Raw genomic sequence first — 20603 nt, 5'->3', positions numbered from 1 at the left:
CCGCCCCCCTCCCCCAAACCATTACCATTACCATCACCACCACCAAAACCACTTCCACCCCTTCCCCCCTCTTTTGCCACCAACACCCCCTCACCTCCCACACCACCACCCCACTCACTGGACGGACCCACAGACAGGCACAGAGACAGGCAGATAAAAAGGAAGAACCACACCCACCCACACATTGCTCTCTCTTAGTGTCCAATGCTTTGTTATGTCACTGAGGATGAGTCAGAGATGCCTGTGATTGGCTGATGCACCTAACCTCCCCTGGAGATATTGGCTTTGTGGCTCTGATCATGATGTTCGACTGCTCAGACAATGGTGTTATTACTATAACGCCCTGCCAAACTCCACATTGGTATTCGGTTATTACTTATAAGGCCTTAGCTTGGACACACATATCAGCATTCACCAGTGGCAAGGGAAACAGCTCCATGATGCATGCATTCAGTGAAGTGAATATACTGTACTGGCTGCAGTTGTTGCCCTTGCCTGAATATGAATTTATCCCTCATAATGAGTCTCTCTGTGCAGTGTTGAATAGGGAGGCAGAAATCATTGCTCAGCTTCATTCTCCTTAGTTACAGATTTTTCTAGCTGACCAACTGTTGGCAAGAAGTGAGCGCTGCCAATTAAGAGAGAATTTGTTTCTGCTCAAACAAGCCACAAGTACACACACAAACACATACACGCACACAAACATACACACACACACACACACACACACTGACTGTGATGAAAGAGGCACTGTCATGCTGAGACAGTGAAGCGTCTGAAATGAGCAAGTTAAGAAGGTGAATACCAGTCCCTTTTCCTTTGGATCAGGCTTTCATCCTCCCTGATCCTCCTCGAGGCATTCCATGGCATTGTGCTCCTTTCACGGCGGCCGCTCGCCCGTCGATCACCCTGACTTGGGAGAGGAGGATTCAATTCAAGCTGGCATCCATACTTTGCCTCCCCTCTTTCTCTCAACTCTACTCCACACTCACTCACTCTCTCTCTCGCTCTCTCTCTCACCCTCCTCTTTCCATTTCCCTCTCTATGGTCGGCATAGCAACAGGCGTCAGGCTCGTCAGAGATGGCACTGTGGTCTGCTTCTCTGACTCCCTCTCCCTGTCTCTCCTTTCTGCCTCCCTAACTCTATATTTGCAAACAGTCGGTGCTGTCCACCAGTATTTCAACAGGTGTTAAATGTATTAAGAATTTCATCAGAGGGGTAAAACAAAGAGCTGGAGCCAGTTTCAAGGTTGTTGCTGAACCAAACCAGTCTTGAAATTTTAATCTAGTATTGACAATGTGTGCAATTAGCAGCAGTCTGGCTAAAACAGCGCACCGCTTCCCTAATGGCCAGTATGAATTTTGTCTGACTAGCATCGAGTCAAAAGTCGATTAAGTATAATTCGACTCTAAATCAATCTTTCACGTAGGTGGATTTTAACTTTGACATTTAGACATTTATCTGCCTGCCTGCTTGCCTGCCTGCCTGTCTGTCCGGCCTCAGTGTTGAGACTCAGATGGTGACTAGTGACTTTGTAAAAAAACAAACAAAATGTTTAAAAAAAAATAATAATTTGAAAAAAAGTTGTTGTGTTAGCATGAGTGGCCTCCCTCATGTGCTGTGTGTGGTGTGCCATTGTGTGTGAAGATGTGTGTGTCCTCAGGTCGTTTGTCAGGTTTTAAAAGAACCCACCCTTACCCTGCCACACCCCACCCTCCTCCTCCTCCTCCTCCTCCTCCTCCTCCTCCTCCTCCTCCTCCTCCTCCTCCCCCCTCACACTACTCCGCTACAGTATTAATGTAGCTTCAACCCAGACCTCCCTTCCTATTCTATCTCTCCCTCCTGTCTGATAAGAGGCCTGTGTTATGAGGACAGTTGGTATTAGTATTTTTGCACTCTGCTCGCTGATCTTAATGCACTTACAAGCATGGCAGTCACACTCCAGTCCCACAGGCTTTGATTCTGCTCCAGGTTTGCAGCCTGTTTCCCATCATCCACTCCCAGTGTATCTGCTGAATCTCAGTGAAAGCACAGGTGGCACACACACACACACACAAACACACATATAGAAAAAAAACCATACACACACACACTCATGTAAAGGTCCCCTCATTTTCAGCTTGCCAGTCCCTGCCCGGGCCAACTTCTCCTGGGTGGCAGCTAAAATCAAAGCATTCATCCATCCTTGACTGTGGGAAGTAAAACGTGGAGCAGGGGCGGTGTCGACTGGGCTGGAGTGCGACCGTCACGCTGGTGTGGGGAGTGACTGTGTCCTGTCAGCCTCTGGTTAGTGTTCTGTTCTAATCTGCTGGGCTCCCTTTGTGAACCTGTGGACGGTGCTTCTGTTCTGAGTGCCATGTGAGAAACAAACGCTTCAGTAAGAGAAAAAAAAAAAAAAGATGTTTTACTTAATATGTTATTTTAATTTACCTTTATATTTTCGTTTGTTTGTTTGTTTTTGTTATCCAAGGGTTTAAAGTTCAAAGCTCATACTCTTTATGTGGGGACCTGCCAACCTGCACTCCTTTTTAAATGTGATGAAGTCTTTCTGTTGGTCCGAACCATGTGTGCCAAATTGTATGTATATTCCTCTGTCAATGCTTTGAATATTAACAGTGCATAAAAAATATGAAGAAAATTCTGTTTTTGGATGCATTTCCGTCAACCTTGAAGAAAAGTCACAGTGTGTCAGATTTGTATCCCAAATGCTCATGGGTGCTGACAGAATTTTTGCTGCAGTTTACAAAAGGTTTAACACAATTTGTAGTTTTCGATTGGTTGCAGTCTTGCTCAAACGTAGGTCTGCACTGTGCCTCTCTCCTTGCACACAGTTTACCTCAATCCGAGGCGCCTCCCTCCGTATCCGTATCCTTTTCACTGTGTTTTACCAGCTCTCATATTACGTTGACCACTACAGGTTGACTCCTCCGACGTGTTTACAACCCTAACATCAGTATCACAGTGAAAAGGAACTGGACAAGGTGCATTTAAGGTTCAAAATCCCATTAAAAACATATAGATACACAGAAATCTGCAAAATTCCTCCAATCCAAAGCTCCATGGTATTCCTCTCTATGGATTTCTGTTTATTTCAGTTTGTTTCCAAGTGGCTTGTATAGCAAGTGAGGGAGCAGATGTTTTCACACAGCTGTGCAGGGATGCCAATTCTGTAACACAGCTGCACAAAACCCCAGCTTATTGGCTGATCATAGCTCAGCCATGGCCTGCCCCAGACACAACATTTCCGCTTTACAGCTGATCTCAGTTCACTCAAGGATTATTAGAGTTGTTCTTCTTTTCCTGTGCTGCAGCCAAGAGGCTCTGCGGATGCAACAGTCGCAGTTCAGCAGGAGCGGGCCAAAACTCCTCTCCATATCACCCCCTTCTCACTGCATACACATTCATAGCAAATAAAACACTTCTTTGACATCTGGAATTTGAAATTGCATGCATTCATTGGCATGTGGAAAACAGATTATAATCTTTTTCTTTTTTTCTTTTAACATTTTCCCCTTGGCTCTTTTGAGCTGAGATGCCTTTGAAATGAACTCAATCAGTGAGGTGGGTGTTTCATGTCTGGGTATGGGGTTCAAATGGATCTGTTGGTTGAACCCGAGTCCACCCCTTCCTACTTTGGCCTGCTGCCTGAGCGCTTTTCCATCGTGGTGAAGCTGCAATGTATGTCATCTTGAAATGGTTTCCCAGTCATTGCAGACACGTATGCAAGAGTACTTAGCAACTCAGAGATGCACAGTAGTAAAACAGTGTTTTTAAGTAAAAATGAACATTTCTGAACATTTGCAGTTCTAGATTTGATATTACTAATAAACACTCGTAGTTTTAAGTCTAAAAAATGCACTAGGACAATGAGTGTAATATTTCCAATAGCTATTCTTCTGTTTGTCTTGGCTTGTATCGCTGAAGTCCCTCACAGGCACCCACCGTTCAGCTTTGAGGTGAATTTCTTTCACTTTTATATGGTTTCTCAGGTCATTCCAAACAGCAGTTTTCATCATGTAATAATTCACATATTTTGCGTTCACAAAAACATTTTGTTCCACTGAGTTCACTGCACAAACTGTCACACCAATTTTCCTTCACACCAATAGTATTCTGAGTCAAAAGGAGAGGGCTCTGTGTATGGGTTATATCCAAGTTCAGAGCTGCTGTCTTCACTCATCTTCACTCACATCTGCTTGCAGCTATTTGTTTCTTAGCAGTCTTGTTTAAGGTATTGCAATGCAGCACAATCACAACATTGCAGAGATGCTAAGAAAGTACAACCTGACTTGTCATGTACAGTACTAGGATGCATGTTTAGTCAACCAGAAAAAAAAGGCATGTGTGTATGTACAGCTCACCGTCTCTTTCATGTTAGTTTAGTAGTCATGTAGTGGCGTGGTGTGAGGTAGGAGAAAGCCCTTCCAGTCGTATCAAGATGCCAACTGAAGCCAATCCACTGCCTCCTGTGCCACCTGACTCCCTGTCGTCACCTTCAGCATGGCCTGGTACATTCATGACACACCTTAATCTATCTCTGGGAATGCTTCAAAAACTCACTTCACATCCATTCTGCTACACACTACCTGTTAGAAGTCAGTCACCACTGGTAATTTTCTACAAGGCATACCCAACAGGTTGATTTCTAAGCTAGAGCTCCTCTACTCTGTCCTTCCTTGTGTTGTTGTTTTTTTCTCCCCTAGTTGCAACAGCACTCTACTCGTCTCTACTTTGTTTTTTAAACCCTTTGAATTGATGCTGCTTCTGTGCTTGACTCTGGGTTTACTGCGTGGTGCCATGTTGTCCACATGGCCTCTAGAGCTTGTAACGCTTCAGTGTGTAATGTTACCATATGCCTTACATGTTTTCCAGGACTAATAAAAAAAGCATAACAAAAAGTCGAGGTGCTTTTTTATTTCTGTGCCCATTCTGAAAATAAAAAAAGAAGAAAAGCAAAGACAGATTTTTTAAAATTAATTATTCTGTAGTAGATAATCATTAAAACCATTTGGGAGGGTACAAAATGTACACATATATACAAAACTATCCACACTATACAGTATAAAATGCACTCATACAAAATAAAGCTGAATTTATAAATTGTCAGGAATTACATGAAATAATGAAGATGTTTGTGATTGGTCAAATTGTCACACATTTTTTTGGAAAATTAAACAACAGTGAGGCAGGTTCTTTAACCAAAAAAAATCCAAAATAGCTGCAATAAGAGCTAAAAAGACTAGAATTTGTATAAGAATGCTTTTTGCTCTACAAAACAGCATAACCTGGGATGATTCAACAAATACAGTGCAAATGGCATTGCCACAAAAAGATAAAAAGTACAAACTACATATAAACTCTGTGACTGTTTCTTATTCTTGAGACTTGGCTGGTGACTCCTTAATCCCATGTGAGGCCAAGACCTCAGACAAGCGATTCAAGTAAGAGGAATCTGGGTAACCATTCCTGAGAGAGACAAAAAGAAGACTGTTCATCTCAGATACATGGTCTAGTGTTTGTGACCTTTATTTCTGCAACTCAGTTAGACATTCTCACTGGCCTCACTCACCCTGATTTGCCTCCTTGTAGGCTGGTCTTATGTGGGATGCAATCCCAGGTAACCCTGGCCTCTGTCTCTTTGCCGACCACTGTGAAGGTGAGTCCCTGCCTGAAGGCTTTCTTCAGCCTGGGCAAAAGCTTCCTGGTCTTCTCAAAGTCAGGAAGGTAGGCTTCATATACACCTCCATAAAATGGTTTTCCAGGAGAAGGGTCGCCCTCCTGGTACAATGTAAAGCGAAGAACACAATAGTGAAAAAAATCATTAGATACCACCATGCATAAGCTAAAAGACAGTCCTGTTATCAAAGATCTGAGTTATATATTGGAAGATTAGCTACACCCTGCAGAGGAGGGTCAGAATGTGCAACTGCAGCCTGTTTTACTTTTGGTGACATTTGACATTAAATAAGTGTGTTTTGTCTGGTATCATTTCTGGTCATTGTTAACAAAAAACTTTCCAGTACACTACAAATCAGAATACTATAACACTATAACAATATTTGTCATTTTACAACAAAAAAGTAATTATACATATCTTAAATCTAAGTCTGCATATATTTGCTGTTTAACAAAGGCCCTGCAGAGAATGTCAACACTCTGTAAAGATGTAAAGCAGATAAAACGTCTATAATAATCAGTAAAAAGACAACAGTCTAGTAACCTTTGTTTGGCCTATATTAACTGGTGTCTTTTCCATGATGAAATATTAAAAGATAGGTCACAATTTTCAAGTCTGACTTAATACAACAGTCAGGTGCCCATATGAACACTGGAACAGGTTTTGATCGCTGTGATCATTCCTCCTGTTCATACTGACCATTAAAAGATCCCCCTGCTAATGTGCTTACAATATAAGTGATGGGGGACAAAACCTACAGCACTCAATGTGAATTGTGAAGTTTGTGTATTTAAAAGTTTATGAGGATGATATGAGGCTTCAGCTGCTGATTTAGACAAAAAAATTGGATATCTTTAACAGTTACAGTCTTTTTAGTAAAGAATACCTTCTTTGTGTCTCAACGGACAGTGTTTTCCTGTTCAGCTGCATTGGACGAACAAAAAGAAGGAATTCAGCACTAAAGAAAAAAAGACTAACTTTGGAAGTTATCTGCTTCATTCGGGTCATTTGGATATCTGAAGCCTCATATTAGCTCCTAGAAAGAATTTAAATTAAATTTTTGCACAGACGGAGGACTGTGGATTTTGTCCCCCATCAATTATATTGTAAGTGCAGTAAGAAGGGATGTCTTAATGGTCAATATGAACAGGAGGATGAATGATTACAGCAACACACGTGTAAATGTTCCCTTTGGGACTTGACTATTGTTTTAGGACAAATCTGAAAAACTGTGAACCTATCCTTTATTACACATTTCAGTATATTCTGTAAAAAGCCTCAGATACATCAGTGACAATGCATGTAAAATAATCATCTCACCCCTTGGATACCATCAGGAATGCAGTAAGTGATCTTGATAGCAAAAGCCTTGTTGTGACCTGGTACAATGATATTTAGTTTAGAGTAGCTCATTTCGCCCTGGATGCCTCGGGGTGTCAGCTCTTGCCCGTCACAAACTCTGCAATGGATATGCACAGTGTCCAGGCACTTAAAGCACATGGTAGCACCACAATCGGTTCTTGTCATTGACACCCCCCTTTCCCCACACACACAGATGGGCCCCAGGTCCCCTTGACCTAACCTGGACTCCTCTGGGGTGTCCTGGATCTCTGCTTGTTTGGTCGTCTCTTTCGTGTGAAGGCCCATTTCTTTATCAATATGGGTTGATGTTGACCCAACACCATTTACACGTGTTGCGCTTGCATCATTTCCTTTTGTTGAGAGGTTGGCAAATGTCTCAATCTTTTGTCCATCCAGCTCCACAGCGCCTGCCATTTTAACTTTCTCCTTAATGACAGGATCTTTCCCCACTAATGGTTGGCTAAAAGATCCATTAAGAAGCTCGGTCTCATAAAAGTCACCCCTAAAGGTTGTTCTCCTTTCCTGACTTCTACTATTTTCAAAATCATTGCCTGTTTGGTTCTCTAGTGTAACCTGAGCATTACTATGACCCTGCAGACTAGTACTCTGGTCCTCATTCATTTGTAAATGTGTGGACGGATTCAAGATGGATGTAGAGAAGCTAGACAAATCTTGTAGTTCAGGTATTTGGCCCAAATCTCCAGAAAATACCTCCCGCAGTGAAGCACATACCTGAGAACACAATCGCTTTGGGCCCAAAAGAAATATGCTATTCCTTAAAATCTGGATAGTAACCTTCTTGAACCGGTTACGCACCTCAGTACAACAAACCTGTAAAGTTTCATCTGCTGGGTCAGCCACACCTAGGTCAGACAAGCATATCTCCTGCACAGAGAAATCTGCATGGACCGTGTCAATCAGCTTCTGTAAACCTATCTGACATGAGCTTACTTTGGCCGAATCTGCCCCTCTTATGATGATAGTCAAATCCCTGCTACTTTGTGGGCCACTCTCTTTTATCTGGACATCAGAAGTCAGGTCTTCCACTCGCATGCTGTAGGCCTCCTTTATGTAATGCCACAGGAGAGCGAAAACTGTAATCTCTGCTTTATAGACGCCTTGCTTGTCCCTCCCTTTTTGGTTACTGAAGCTAGAAGACCTGCCCCTGACTCTAACACTGGACTTGCCCATGTCATCTTGATGCTTCTGACCCTTACCTTCAGCTTTATGCTCAGGCATTCCCGAAAAACTGCTGGATCGCTTTAACGTGGACCCATACCCAACAGGCGGGAGTGTAGTACTTCCTGACAGACTGGTCTGAGTTGTGCCAAGGGCTGTTGCACTCTTGGGTCGAGTATCCATTAAATTTGAGTTCAAGGAGGTTTTACTCTGCATAGAAGCAGATGAATGCAAAGCATCTCCACTCTTAAACAAGATGTCACCTCCACTGTTTTGAGCTACTGCTCTAGAGACTCTTTCACCATCAATCCCTGTGGTTTCTGACAGTACATCATGCCCTAACATTGGGCCAAGGCGTGTTTGTCTACTGGGTGTTGAGAGCCCCCGTACAGTGAAGTCCCCTGGTCGACTCCCTAATACAGACAGCCCTGAATCCTTAAACCGTGCAGCTAGTTTATACCTTCTGGCTCCTTCATCTCTCCTCTCAGTCTCCTCTGATTGCAGCATTTGATCTATCCTAACATCCAACGATCCTGCAGAGGACGAAAAAACTCTCTCCTCAACAGCAGGAGTTGATGAACCCGAATCAAAAGAGGGATATTTAAGAAGACTGGCTACATCTTCTTTTTTACCTCTCTCTTCATGGCCGTGGTCCATGAGAAAAAAATGCTTGGCCTCAGACACATCACTACTGCTCCCAATAATATAGACATTACTCTCATCTTCATTCAGAAGAAGCTTGGGAAGTCTGACACTAAATTTCTCAATCGCCCTTTGCAGGCTTCCCTTGGGAGACAAGATATTCTTAGGTAGCTGAGCTCGACGGATCTTGGTCTCATTCTCCTGGTAAAACTTACTTATTGCCCTGTTTCCCAACTTCAAACGCTCTTTCTCTTGACCATCCTCCCCCACTGCTGATGTGACCTGCAGATACAGAGTAGTCAAGCCCTGATTTGTCACATCCACCACCTCAACACCATGTTGACTAAGGATATGCTGGTATTCCTTCCTACAGCATTTCTGCAAATACTGGAACATGTCTGCATCCAAAATTAGTGAGTGGTCCTCTGATGCTGACATGGTCGGATGCCCAGGAAGCTGCAGAGCTCCACATTGAGGCTGCTCTGTATCATCCCAGTCATATCCATCAGGTGCCAAGTCTCTATGTGAGCTTGAGCTGCGCTTATCACAAGGCCTGCCAATGTTAGCTTTCTCTCTTTGTTCTCTTTGCTTAGTTGGTTTCCTGCTGTAATATTCTGACTCCGAAGTATGATGCTTTTGCACTGTATGAGTAGACTTGGGGGCACTGGTAGCAGGTTGAGCTGAGTCTTTATGTTCTGCTGATTGTGAACCTCCAGACTGTGCTAGCAGTTCTGCCAAGGCAGCCTGGACTTTGCAATATGCGCCCTGCAGAGTGCACAACGTCTCATTGTAGTTTATCTGGATATCAGGGTGGTTCCTATGTAGGCCTGTCAATGCTATTATTCCTCCTGAAAGTTGGCTGTAGTCTACAGTTGCTGACAAACTTACGATGACCTATGATGATAAAAGAAGAGAGACAACAAACACTCTTGGATTTTATATTCAATATTTGTTGACAAATGTTCGAGCATTATAGTTAAATATACCTTGTCTGGGTCCAGGCTCTCGTGATGCTCAGTTACAATGAGTTCATACTTCTTCCCATCCACTTCCAGAATGTGCCAGCTATGTTGAATAACTCTCTGTGCCACTGTGTGAGAGGGGTCACCAGAGGGAAATCAATCTCAGCCTGTGAAGCATCCTGACTAAGCACTTTTACCACTGGCCATTTCATTGACTTGCATGCCAAAATTCCAGCTCAGTGTAAATCACTGGTGACAGCCGACATAGCACAATACCTAACTAATCATTGCAATTAAATTTGGGGGTCTTTAGAATGAAAGTTAATCAAGCATTCATTGTTGTATTGTGAGAACTTGGTGTTAATATAGTTAATATAATAATGCATTGTTTTCTTACCAACATGTCTCTTATATAGAATAAATTAAGTAGTCAGAAAAACGTTTTGTATGCGCAGACATGCGCACATCCTGACTTTACTAACCTTCACTGTCCTCAAAGGTGATGAGGGCAGAGTCTGGTGTTGCCTCATCAATGGCGACAGAGTCAATTTCCCCTCCTCCATTCTTAGTTCTCAGGAAGTGGATATATAGTTTGTCTCTCAACCTGTCATCCTCAATGTCTGTAGGCAGACCACTCACCCTCACAGTCCTGCCCAGCTCTGCCATCTGCTGGGAAAAACAAAACCACTGCTGTGAAGAAGAACCTCACAGTGACTGCAGGACAGCAACACAAAAATTACTCTGTCGAAACGATGAGCATGTGCATCAACATGATGATGACAAAAACAAAACAAAACACAACACCTCTTTGTGAAAGCTGTTAATGTTAGTATCAGGCAACCATTCAAGGACCCCACCCTTGCAAATGGGAAGAGGGACATATTTTATCATCTACCACCCTCTATTGGAGGTTAGCAGGACATTACATCAACATACCCAAAAACTTCCATTTCAGCTGCCATTACAAATTAGGCTTTTTATTGCAAGTCTTAGCAAAGATTTCACATTTACTAAGGTGTCCCTCCTGCTCTTCTTAACTGATTTATTTAAACTAATTACAGGCTAAGACAATGACAGGCTATGACATTTGACCTTAAAACCATAACTACTGAGAGATTTGCTCTGTATTATCATATGCAATCTGTTTCCTGCTTTTACAGCAAATCACACTAGGCTATGTTTAACTGTGCAACAGATTATAGGTTACAGTTAACGCCCCTTACCCCCTCCCCCGCCATAATTTGCTGCTGTCTTTATGGCAAATAATTGACAAAGCCTTAAAAAGCCTAAACTATATTTTTATTAACTGGATGTCAATATGGATGAACACACACGACTTGTTGGCTTCTACACTTCTCTGGCCTAAATTGCAACCAACCTGCAAAGATATAAGCAATATGTGCATGTTAACAGGATGTCAAAATGTATAATTCAAGCGAGTGAGAAAGCCACATTACAGAGTGCAGTGTCGAGGAAGTGAAAACATCAGACACGTCTAACCTGACAATCTGCCCACCGCTCTATCGACGGATCTTGTGTTTTGGTCAAGAGCTGTTACTATCTGTCACAAAATATGTTGAATATTTTCAAGATTTGCAATGATTACTGACCTTACAAAGGTTTCACGGTATCTTCAATGTTGATATCGTTCAAGGATCGCAACACTATGCAAGCCATAGAAGAGAGAAAAGTGAAACTATGACTTTGGTTTCGTTTGTTGTGTCCGCGCCAGGGGGCGACCAAGAGCCAGTTTCACAGATTACATGTGTGCAGATTCCTCGGGTGGTTTCCATGCTGTTGTGTTTCTCACAGAATAAAAAACAAGCTGTTGGCATGGATCAAGCCTTCACACAGTTTATTATATCACCAAGCATCTGGGATTTGACGGCCAAAATTGGCCCAAATCATTCAAAGCTGACCAATATCCAGTGCTATGAAGCAGCCTAATTTACTCAAGTGGGTTTCTGTAGTAAGATTAGGAGTTATATGGGACGCTATACTTCTTATTCACTACATTTCATAGAGAAATATTGCGCTTTTTTGCAATATTTTTCCGACAGCTAGTCCACTGATTCAGATTATGATTTATGTCAATAAAATCATGGCCCTAAAATACAAGGCCTTACCTATTCTACCAGTAGTAGACCTCTTTAACAAAGCAGACTTTGAATTTTTAGCAGTTCCATCAAACAGAGATTACCCCTCTGAACTTTTTTAATTGCATCATTTAATAATTAAATATTGTTCAAGGTCCACTATTCTGCAAGACAATCAAAGATCAGAGAAACGTAAAAGAAAAAAAGGCTAGTGTAGCTTAATTTTGTCTTCTTTCATACCCCACTAAACATCTCATGACCCCTTATTTTGTGACCAGGGGACTGGCCCCTTGGCTGGGAACCACAGGACTAAACTACCTAACTGTACAGTAAATTAGTTAAAACTAACTCCATCTTGAATTCCATTAAGGGTCTACTAAAATCAGTCCCAGGCAAGTGATAAAGAATGGTTTATTTGACCCATCTTAACCTTACAAAAGTCTAATATGCTACAGTCAGTCTGTGAAAGACACAGACTCATGTATCTGCCCAAGAACATGCAATTCTCCAGTAAGATGCATTTAATTACAGCCTCTGGAACTGAAGAGTGTTAAGATCAGATACAGTAGTATTATTTTCTGTGGGGATGCTGACATCCAAAAATGTAATAGTTCCCTTCACATAGCCTAATAGTTTACCTGCATGGACACAAGTGCTAATATTGAATTAATAACAGACATAATGGCAGACATTAAGAATATGGATCAGAAGGTGACAGACTGAACAAAAAGAGAGTTTCTAATAGGTCTCACTTATAGTATGTACATTTTGCTTGCATTGGCAATGAAAAAAGTATGTTTCCTATGCCAAAAAAGCACCTTTAAATTTAACTGAGAGAAAAGAGTTCAGTTTAAACGCTACACTGCAGCTACACAAGGATTTGACGTTATTATGACTTCAGGATTTAAGATAAGATGTATCTTTATTGATGCCCCTTGGGAGAAATTCAGATTGATACAGCAGTATAGTGGGGGGAAAAGTGTCAGCGTATGGGTGAAAGTGATAAAAAAAATAAATAAAATGAAATAAAAAACAATATACAGTAAACAATATCTGTGTAAATAAATAGGCAATAAACAAATGTGCAATATGCAGAGGTGCCTACATGTGTGCAATGCTTCTCGGGTTTAGTAATGTCAGCATCAGTCTTTTTTTAGTGGGAGTGGGAGGTACTGGGAGTTGCAGAATTTAGAGAGCAATGACAGATCAATTAATGTGTGACAATGTGGACTCTATAAACACTAGGTGTCAGTAATGCATCATCGCAATAAGAGCAAAACGAGCCGTAGAAGAAGAGGCCTGTCCTTTCTGTCCAATCAGAAGCTGCGTTGCAACAAGGAGCACGCATGCGCAGTCGAGCAGATATTTCATGTGTTGTACGTCGTGTCCGGTGGAGGTCACAGACATCTGAGCATAACTGAGGTGAGTTACAACACACAGCGTGCTCTTAACACTGCCAAACTTACCTGTTTAGTTAAACCTTTGTATATCCGTCATTACACTGCAGATTTGAGAGGTTATTCTTACGTGCTATCCTTAAATAAGTTTTTATCCCGTGTGTTGAGTAAAGCAGACATGATTAGCCAGAGATAACATGCGTAATGTTGCAGCTGCCCGGCGTGCTGTTTAAACACGAGCTTTACTACCATTTTAGTGCATCTTAAATATTGTGTATGTTGTGTTTTATGTTTTATAGCTCGTAGCCACACAGCATGACTTAGTTAGCTAAGCCCTCCAGCTATGTCAGTCTTCAACTAGCTCCATAAGCTAATTTTCTGCTAGCTAGCGAGCTAACACCTTCAGCCTTGGCATCCCTCACTCCAAGGCCAAAGCCAACTGTCCCTGGAAGGAGGGGATTTATAACCTGGGTTTTCAAGGACTGTCACATTGCGCAGTGCTAATGTTAGTGATGTGTACTAATAGTTTTAAATTCTTGCATCATTTTCCTTGCCTGTAGATTGCTGTCATGGCCAAGTTGTTTGAGTCTATTGGGAAGCTGGGGCTGGCCCTGGCCATCGGTGGAGGTGTTGTGAACTCTGCGCTGTTCAATGGTGAGTGTTGATCAGTATCATAAGCATAAATCACAGTACATGGATTAAGTTTTTTTATTTGTACCTTTCTTGTCTTCTGACCACTCCAAGTGCTTTACATGTCAATTTTAACCCACTCATGCACACGTTCATACACTGATGGCAGAGGCTGTCATGTAAGGTGCCAACCTGCTCATCAAGAGATCTAATCTAATACTAATTCACACATACACCAATAGCACAGCCTTCAGAAGCATTTTTTGGGTCAGTATCTTGCCCAAGGACATTTTGACATGCAGACTGGAGGAGCTGAAATTCAAACTCCCAATCTTCAAATGACCTGTGCTTCCTCCTGAGTCACAGCTCACTATGCCCCAGTGTTGGTGAGCACAAAGAAAATCCGGTGGGCCTAGCCCATCCAAGATCAATTAAACTTAATAGTTCTGAAACACATGTTAACCGAAATAGGCCATTAAAACTATACTTGCCTGAATGCACCACAGGTTAATCATACAAGCCTTATACATCATCAGAGGTATTGTTACAGACACTAAGACAAACATCAATCGCATCGCATAGTCTGACTTTGCAGCCACATATTCACACACTCAGCTGACAGAAGCAACAGGATGATTAGTTGAGTGTGTGAATAGAGGTACAACGGCACCAACATGCTTAGCATCATTAAAATGGCACATGAACATAGCTTGGTATTATGATTGCCACATAATCTACACATGCAGCACATCAGCATAAAATCCATTTGTACAACCAACAGAAAGTATACCCATTAAACAATAATATAGAAATAGGCTACTGCAGTCCACTGCATTTGATGATAATTGCAGGAGGGGCTAGGGGAAACAGGTGTAGGTGTCTGAGTTAAAAATGATGGCATTAAGGCCTTTTTTTTTTTTTGGTGACTGCTTTGTTTGCCATGACCTTTATCATTACATACATTAGAAGCAGCAGCTAGTGGACAGTAGGCTTCTGTCTTTCTGTGCAGCAGCACAGACTGTGAAATGAGTGACTAATGGCACGTGCTGCTAACAATCTGGCATTTGTGAAATGCACACCACTCAAAAAAATCTGGCCTATCAACATCATCATATGGTAAACAAGAATAGTTTTAGATATAATTAGAACAGTATTCATTGACTGCTATTCACTGCATGATCCAGCAAAAAAAGAAGTATTCTGATTGGGCCTGAGTGCCAAATGGGTGTGCCCAGGCCCACTTAGGCCCACCTGCAGCAACACGTGCAAAGTACTTGTGGGTCTTAAACTCCATGTTACTCCATATGGTTTCGGTCACATAGCGTTCCCTACACAAATCTTATGGGATAAGTCAAAACCATTTTGTTTTCATGTGTTCTCCTGCAGAGGGTTGTATAATAAAAAGTGTTTTCCTGGTCTTACTTGATAATAAAATGCTCACCTCAGGCAATATCAACATTTACATTCAATATACCCACAGACTGTGTTGCGTCGCTCTTCTCCTCTTCCTGCTGTGGTAGTAATAGAAATATTGCTATTAACAGTTGGTTTCGCCCTGGGCAAATATTATAATATTCTGGACAGTGTAAACATCCGTGAGGTCACAAAATGTCAGAATATACAACCCATTTTTTTCCCCTCCTTTATGGCTTATGCATGGTTTTCGTAGGGAATAGTATTTGATCTATTAATTCACTATATAATGTACAGTTACTCATTTCCATGCAGTTTCATATTAAAATTTCCAAACAATATGACATTAACACTAATGGCACAGTGTAGCTCTCACGCATGAAAACGCATTTAATCACAATCGATAAGCAGTGTTTGTCCAAAACTAGAAAACAAGGTACACACTGCCCAGGTGAAACAGATTTTCAGTTAATTTATTCAAAGTTGTTCAGCTTTAAACAATACAAACTATACTCTGTATAAACTTATTGGCTGTGAGCCTTACTGTTGGTCTTCCCACAGTTGATGCAGGGCACCGGGCGGTGATATTTGACAGGTTCCGAGGAGTGCAAGAAGCTGTCGTTGGAGAGGGAACCCACTTCCTCATTCCCTGGGTTCAGAAACCTATCGTCTTTGATTGCCGCTCCCGTCCACGTAATGTGCCCGTCATCACAGGCAGCAAAGGTACATCAATTATCACATTAACTGCTGTTATGCTGTCCTCTGCTTTGGCTCATACATGCTCTGTGTAACTCTAAATTCAGTAGGCTGTATATGTTTAAAGATGTCACCAGCCTCCTTGAAAAGTCATCTTTCCTCTATTAGAAGAAAATTTAGAAACTGACACAGCTAACAACCAAATGTAACGATACACAGAAAGGTTTAGACTATGAAAAAACAGCGCTCTCCTTCACTTATTTATGTGCAGTATGAGTAAATCTAAACCATTCACCCCGCAGATCTGCAGAATGTAAACATCACATTGCGTATCCTCTTTCGGCCGGTGAGCGGCCAGCTCCCACGCATCTTCACCAGTATTGGAGAGGACTATGATGAGAGGGTGCTCCCATCTATCACCACAGAGGTCTTGAAGGCTGTAGTGGTGAGTATCAGTCAAAAAGAGGAATTACTAATGAACAGGTCATATGTTTGGTTAGATAAGATGACAAACTTCTCTTGTATAAACTATCGTGTGTGTGGGTTTCTCACAGGCTCGGTTTGATGCTGGTGAGCTCATCACCCAGAGAGAGCTCGTGTCTCGGCAGGTCAGTGAGGACCTTACAGAAAGAGCCTCCACCTTCGGCCTTATCTTGGATGACGTTTCACTGGTATGAAGCTGCTGGCAAAACTTTTTGCATCAGTTACTTGTTTAATACTGTAGGTTGTCTTTTGGTTTGATTTTGACTGTGAAAAATAATTGAATTGTGTTCTTTCAGACACACTTGACCTTCGGCAAGGAATTTACAGAGGCTGTTGAAATGAAGCAGGTGGCCCAGCAGGAGGCTGAGAGGGCCCGATTCGTTGTGGAAAAGGTAATAGTTTTAACACACAGGTCGTCCCTATAATACTTGCATTTAAAAACTTTGTATGGTTAAAAGTTGGAAGGTTGAAACACAGTAACTGTTTAGCAGCTAATAAAATGTCCTTATAATTAATAAAGCAGCTAATAAAATGTCCTTAAAATTTGTCCTCCGAAAGGCAGAGCAACAGAAGCAGGCTGCCATCATCTCTGCAGAGGGAGATTCCCAGGCTGCCTTGCTTATTGCAAACTCCCTGATGGAAGCTGGTGATGGTCTGGTAGAGTTACGTAAGCTGGAGGCAGCCGAGGACATCGCTTTCCAGCTGTCCCGCTCCCGCAACGTCACTTACCTGCCCCCAGGGCAGGGCACATTGCTCCAGTTGCCCCAGTGATAGCATCTCCTATCCACCCCACTCTCTGTCACCATCAGCCATTACATGGGTCATGGAAGGGGTGGTTGAAAGATTCAATATAGAAACTGTCCCAACTTCATACACATTCCTCCCACTCTATCTCTAACCAAATCTGGACTGGTCTCTGCTGATAGCAGCACTGTGGGAGACAGAGTGAGAGGTCTGCAATGGATACAACTATGAAGTCCACCTATGTGTAAGGAAGTGGAGGGGTTAATCACTGTATAGTACAAAACAAATGTTTATATATAGTTATATAAATAATATGAGCACTTGTTTTGGAAAGAATTGACTGCAGTAAAATTGTCTTTAGATTAACCTCTGCCACATAGTTTCAGATTCAGAGCACATGTGGAAAGCAACAGCATGATTTTTACATCAAGAAAAATTGTGATTCCTTTAAAGAAAAGATAATAAACTAAGAATGATGTTATTGCTCTGTTATTGTTGTGCTGGACAGTTTCATTAAATCGTCTAATCTTATTCAAATGTGTAATGAAAGGCTGTCCTTCTGATTCACTCTTGAAGATATAACTGACAATAGAAGGCTTATTCATTTGACTCTAACCTTTGTGCACATACTTGCTATAGGGGGGACCTTTCTGGAATATATCTTCTTTATGGCAAATATCACTGTCATGAATATATTATTGCCACCCCCCAATAAATTGGAACGCAATGTGCCTATGAGATAGTAGAGGATGATCTTCATTCTTTACAATTGTCATTGTGTCTTTAGTGTGGTTGGAGAACATGTAAGCCCCGTAATTCAGAAATGGATCAACTCAACAATAAAATTGTCTTTCTACCTCCCAGTGGTCATGCTTGTTGTTCAAAGCCTAAGAGGTGAATGTACAGCTTTTTCTAGTGTAATCATAGCTGTTACCACAGGAGGGTGCTTCATAATTACATATTTTTGATAAAGTAAGCAGACAGTGCCATTATTCAATGTTACTGAATTGTTCAGATGATATTTCAAGAAAAAGTATTTTTTTTAAACATTTTTTTAATCTTCAATGGGTAGTTTTTACTTAAGTACTTTTTAAAAAAAACTACAGTAATACTTTTAAGGAGGAAGAATGAACCTTTATACATCCAAAGATGAGCTCATGTGAAATGCAGAAGGAAATCTCATGTACCATATGCAGCCACTTGGTAACACGTGCATTGTCTAATAATTACCCTTTCCGATTTCACACTACCTTATGTATCGGTTTTGGAGGAAAAAGCAGATACAAAGATCATAGTTTAAGAAAACCGTAATTTTAGAAGAAGGCATTTCAGTTTATCACTACATTACAGATTTCAGGTATTCTATATCCATCTATTTATAATGTCCTAAACTTCATTTACGCATTGTCGATTGTGTCTTCTTTCTGTTGAAAAATATAAAAATATGCAATTTGTTCACTTCCCTGAGGGCACATAAAACAATGGGAAATATTCAAAATAATTAAATGTAACACTTCAAGTGTCTAGATAAAAGACCAACTCAACAACCTCATAACGTTATAAACCCACAAGAACCCTCAGATCATGGGGGGGTCGGTCTATCAGTCGTCTCAGCCAAACACTGAGCATGAGGAAGCAGCTTGTAGTTACGAAGCTGCCTGTTACTGTAATCAGCTTCCTGAAAATATAAGATAGGCCCCATCTGTAGATTGATTTAAAACCACACTAAAAAAACAACCCTGTTATCCAACTGTGACCTCAGCACAGTCACTTTAAGCACTTTTATTTATTTTTTTATGTGTTGACAATTGTGTTTTAATTTGTATCGTGTTTTCATGTGTGTCTACATAGTTTTAATATTAATTTGCAAATCTTCTTAATTTATTAATTAGGTTGTTTTAATAATGTGTGCCTCAAAGCACTTGGGGGTGGGTTCTTTCATACCATCAGCCATCAGACTGTACAACACCACAGCTCCCAGTACCTCCCACTCCCACTAAAAAAAGACTGATGCTGTCCTTACTATGTAAATCCCAGAAACATTGCACATGTTCATAACCTCAGGAACTTCTGCATATTGCACATTTATATATTGCAGATTTATTTAACTTCAATAAAGATACATCTAATCTCTCTCTCAGACGTAGAAGCACCTTCATTGGCCAAGTAAGTTTACACATACAAGGAATTTGGTTTAGTGTCTCTAAATGTGCTCAGACAACACAACAATCTTCAGAAATATACACAAGGAATTACCAGCCTATATACAAGTGAAATTGTTTCTGTGAAATGTAAACAGGATGCTAAAAGTAAAGAGTGCAAGAAGTGATGAGTAATTTAAGGGTAAAAATGTTAAAATGTTAACCCTCTCTACATGTGCCTGTATGTAGTAGGTGGATATGTATGTTGTTATGTGGTTATATACTTTGAATTACCCTGGTATGAAATTTGCTGTATAAATAAAATTGAGATCCTTTGAGCCTTTGAGATCAAGAGTAGATGGTAAAATAGGATCAATTCATTAGTCTTAGGATCCTCCTTATGAGGATAAACACTCCTGTGGGTCTTCTCATTATTATTATTTCATCACTCACGGATGAAATAATGTAGACATGCCTATAGTAGGTAGTGATTTTTTGTTGTTATGAAGTTATGTACTTTGAATTGCCCTGGAGTGAAATTTGCTGTATAAATAAAGTTGTCTTTGGGATGAAGAGTAGATAAAACAGGATCTATTAATTAGTCTTAAGATCCTCCTTTGAGAGGATAAACACTCCCGTGGGTCTTCTCATTATTATTTCATCAATCAAAGGGTGAAATAATGTACACATGCCTATAGTAGGTAGTTGTGTTTATTGTTATGTAGTTATGTACTTTGAATTGACTTGGTATGAAATTTGCTGTATAAATAAAGTTGTCTTTGGGATGAAGAGTAGATAATTCATTAGTCTTAAGATCCTCCTTTGAGAGGATAAACACTCCTGTGGGTCTTCTCATAATAATTTCATCAATCAAGGATGAAATAATGTACACATGCCTATTATTATTCCATTAACCAAGGGTTTCTTGTGCTTGTGCGCGCGTCGTCTGGTTTTGGAGAGGAGACCCAGACACGCCGGGGCGCGCCTGCCCAGACAGCGGCCTGAATGCCTGGGATGAGCGCGGGACGGCAGTGTGCGCGCAGGAGCTTGGCCGGGCCACGTAGCGGGGCTGAGGACGCCGGTGCGCAGGTAGCCTATCTCCGCAGCCCACTAACGCACACCCACAAGTCAACATAATCTCCTTCTTACAGTGTATTTATTTATTATTATTTTGCACAAA

The 20603-nt window shown here is 41.2% G+C and overlaps 2 protein-coding genes across 4 annotated transcripts; one reads left to right on the top strand and one right to left on the bottom strand.

The window, feature by feature from the left end:
• Nucleotides 1-6: 6 nt before the first annotated feature.
• On the bottom strand, nucleotides 7-11549 carry si:busm1-163l24.3 (uncharacterized). 3 transcript variants are annotated; one of them, XR_009927380.1, is made up of 6 exons: nucleotides 10306-10538; nucleotides 9848-9951; nucleotides 6999-9755; nucleotides 5571-5779; nucleotides 1792-5467; nucleotides 7-1742 (listed from the first exon to the last, which is right to left on the bottom strand). XR_009927380.1 is itself a non-coding variant. In XM_062438649.1 (6 exons), the coding sequence occupies exons 2-6, from the start codon at nucleotides 10487-10489 to the stop codon at nucleotides 5374-5376; spliced, it is 3348 nt and encodes a 1115-aa protein (XP_062294633.1). In that variant the 5' UTR covers nucleotides 11434-11549; the 3' UTR covers nucleotides 1752-5373. The 3 variants fall into 3 exon arrangements, 2 of the variants coding, with proteins under 2 accessions (XP_062294633.1, XP_062294634.1); XM_062438649.1 differs by lacking the exon at nucleotides 7-1742 and adding an exon at nucleotides 11434-11549 and having other exon boundaries at nucleotides 1752-5467; nucleotides 10306-10489; XM_062438650.1 differs by lacking the exon at nucleotides 7-1742 and having other exon boundaries at nucleotides 1752-5467; nucleotides 6999-7137; nucleotides 7261-9755.
• A 1724-nt stretch (nucleotides 11550-13273) lies between these two features.
• phb (prohibitin) lies at nucleotides 13274-18145 on the top strand. Its single transcript, XM_062439680.1, has 7 exons — nucleotides 13274-13341; nucleotides 13877-13970; nucleotides 15921-16082; nucleotides 16358-16500; nucleotides 16610-16726; nucleotides 16835-16930; nucleotides 17097-18145. Exons 2-7 carry the CDS (start codon nucleotides 13886-13888, stop codon nucleotides 17307-17309), a joined length of 816 nt encoding a protein of 271 aa, XP_062295664.1. The 5' UTR covers nucleotides 13274-13341; nucleotides 13877-13885; the 3' UTR covers nucleotides 17310-18145.
• Nucleotides 18146-20603: the final 2458 nt, after the last annotated feature.

Source organism: Scomber scombrus, chromosome 18, assembly GCF_963691925.1.
Source record: "Scomber scombrus chromosome 18, fScoSco1.1, whole genome shotgun sequence".
NCBI lineage: Eukaryota > Metazoa > Chordata > Actinopteri > Scombriformes > Scombridae > Scomber > Scomber scombrus.
The sequence above is the reverse complement of the archived record's forward strand: the minus strand, read 5'-3'. Positions and strand labels throughout refer to the sequence as shown.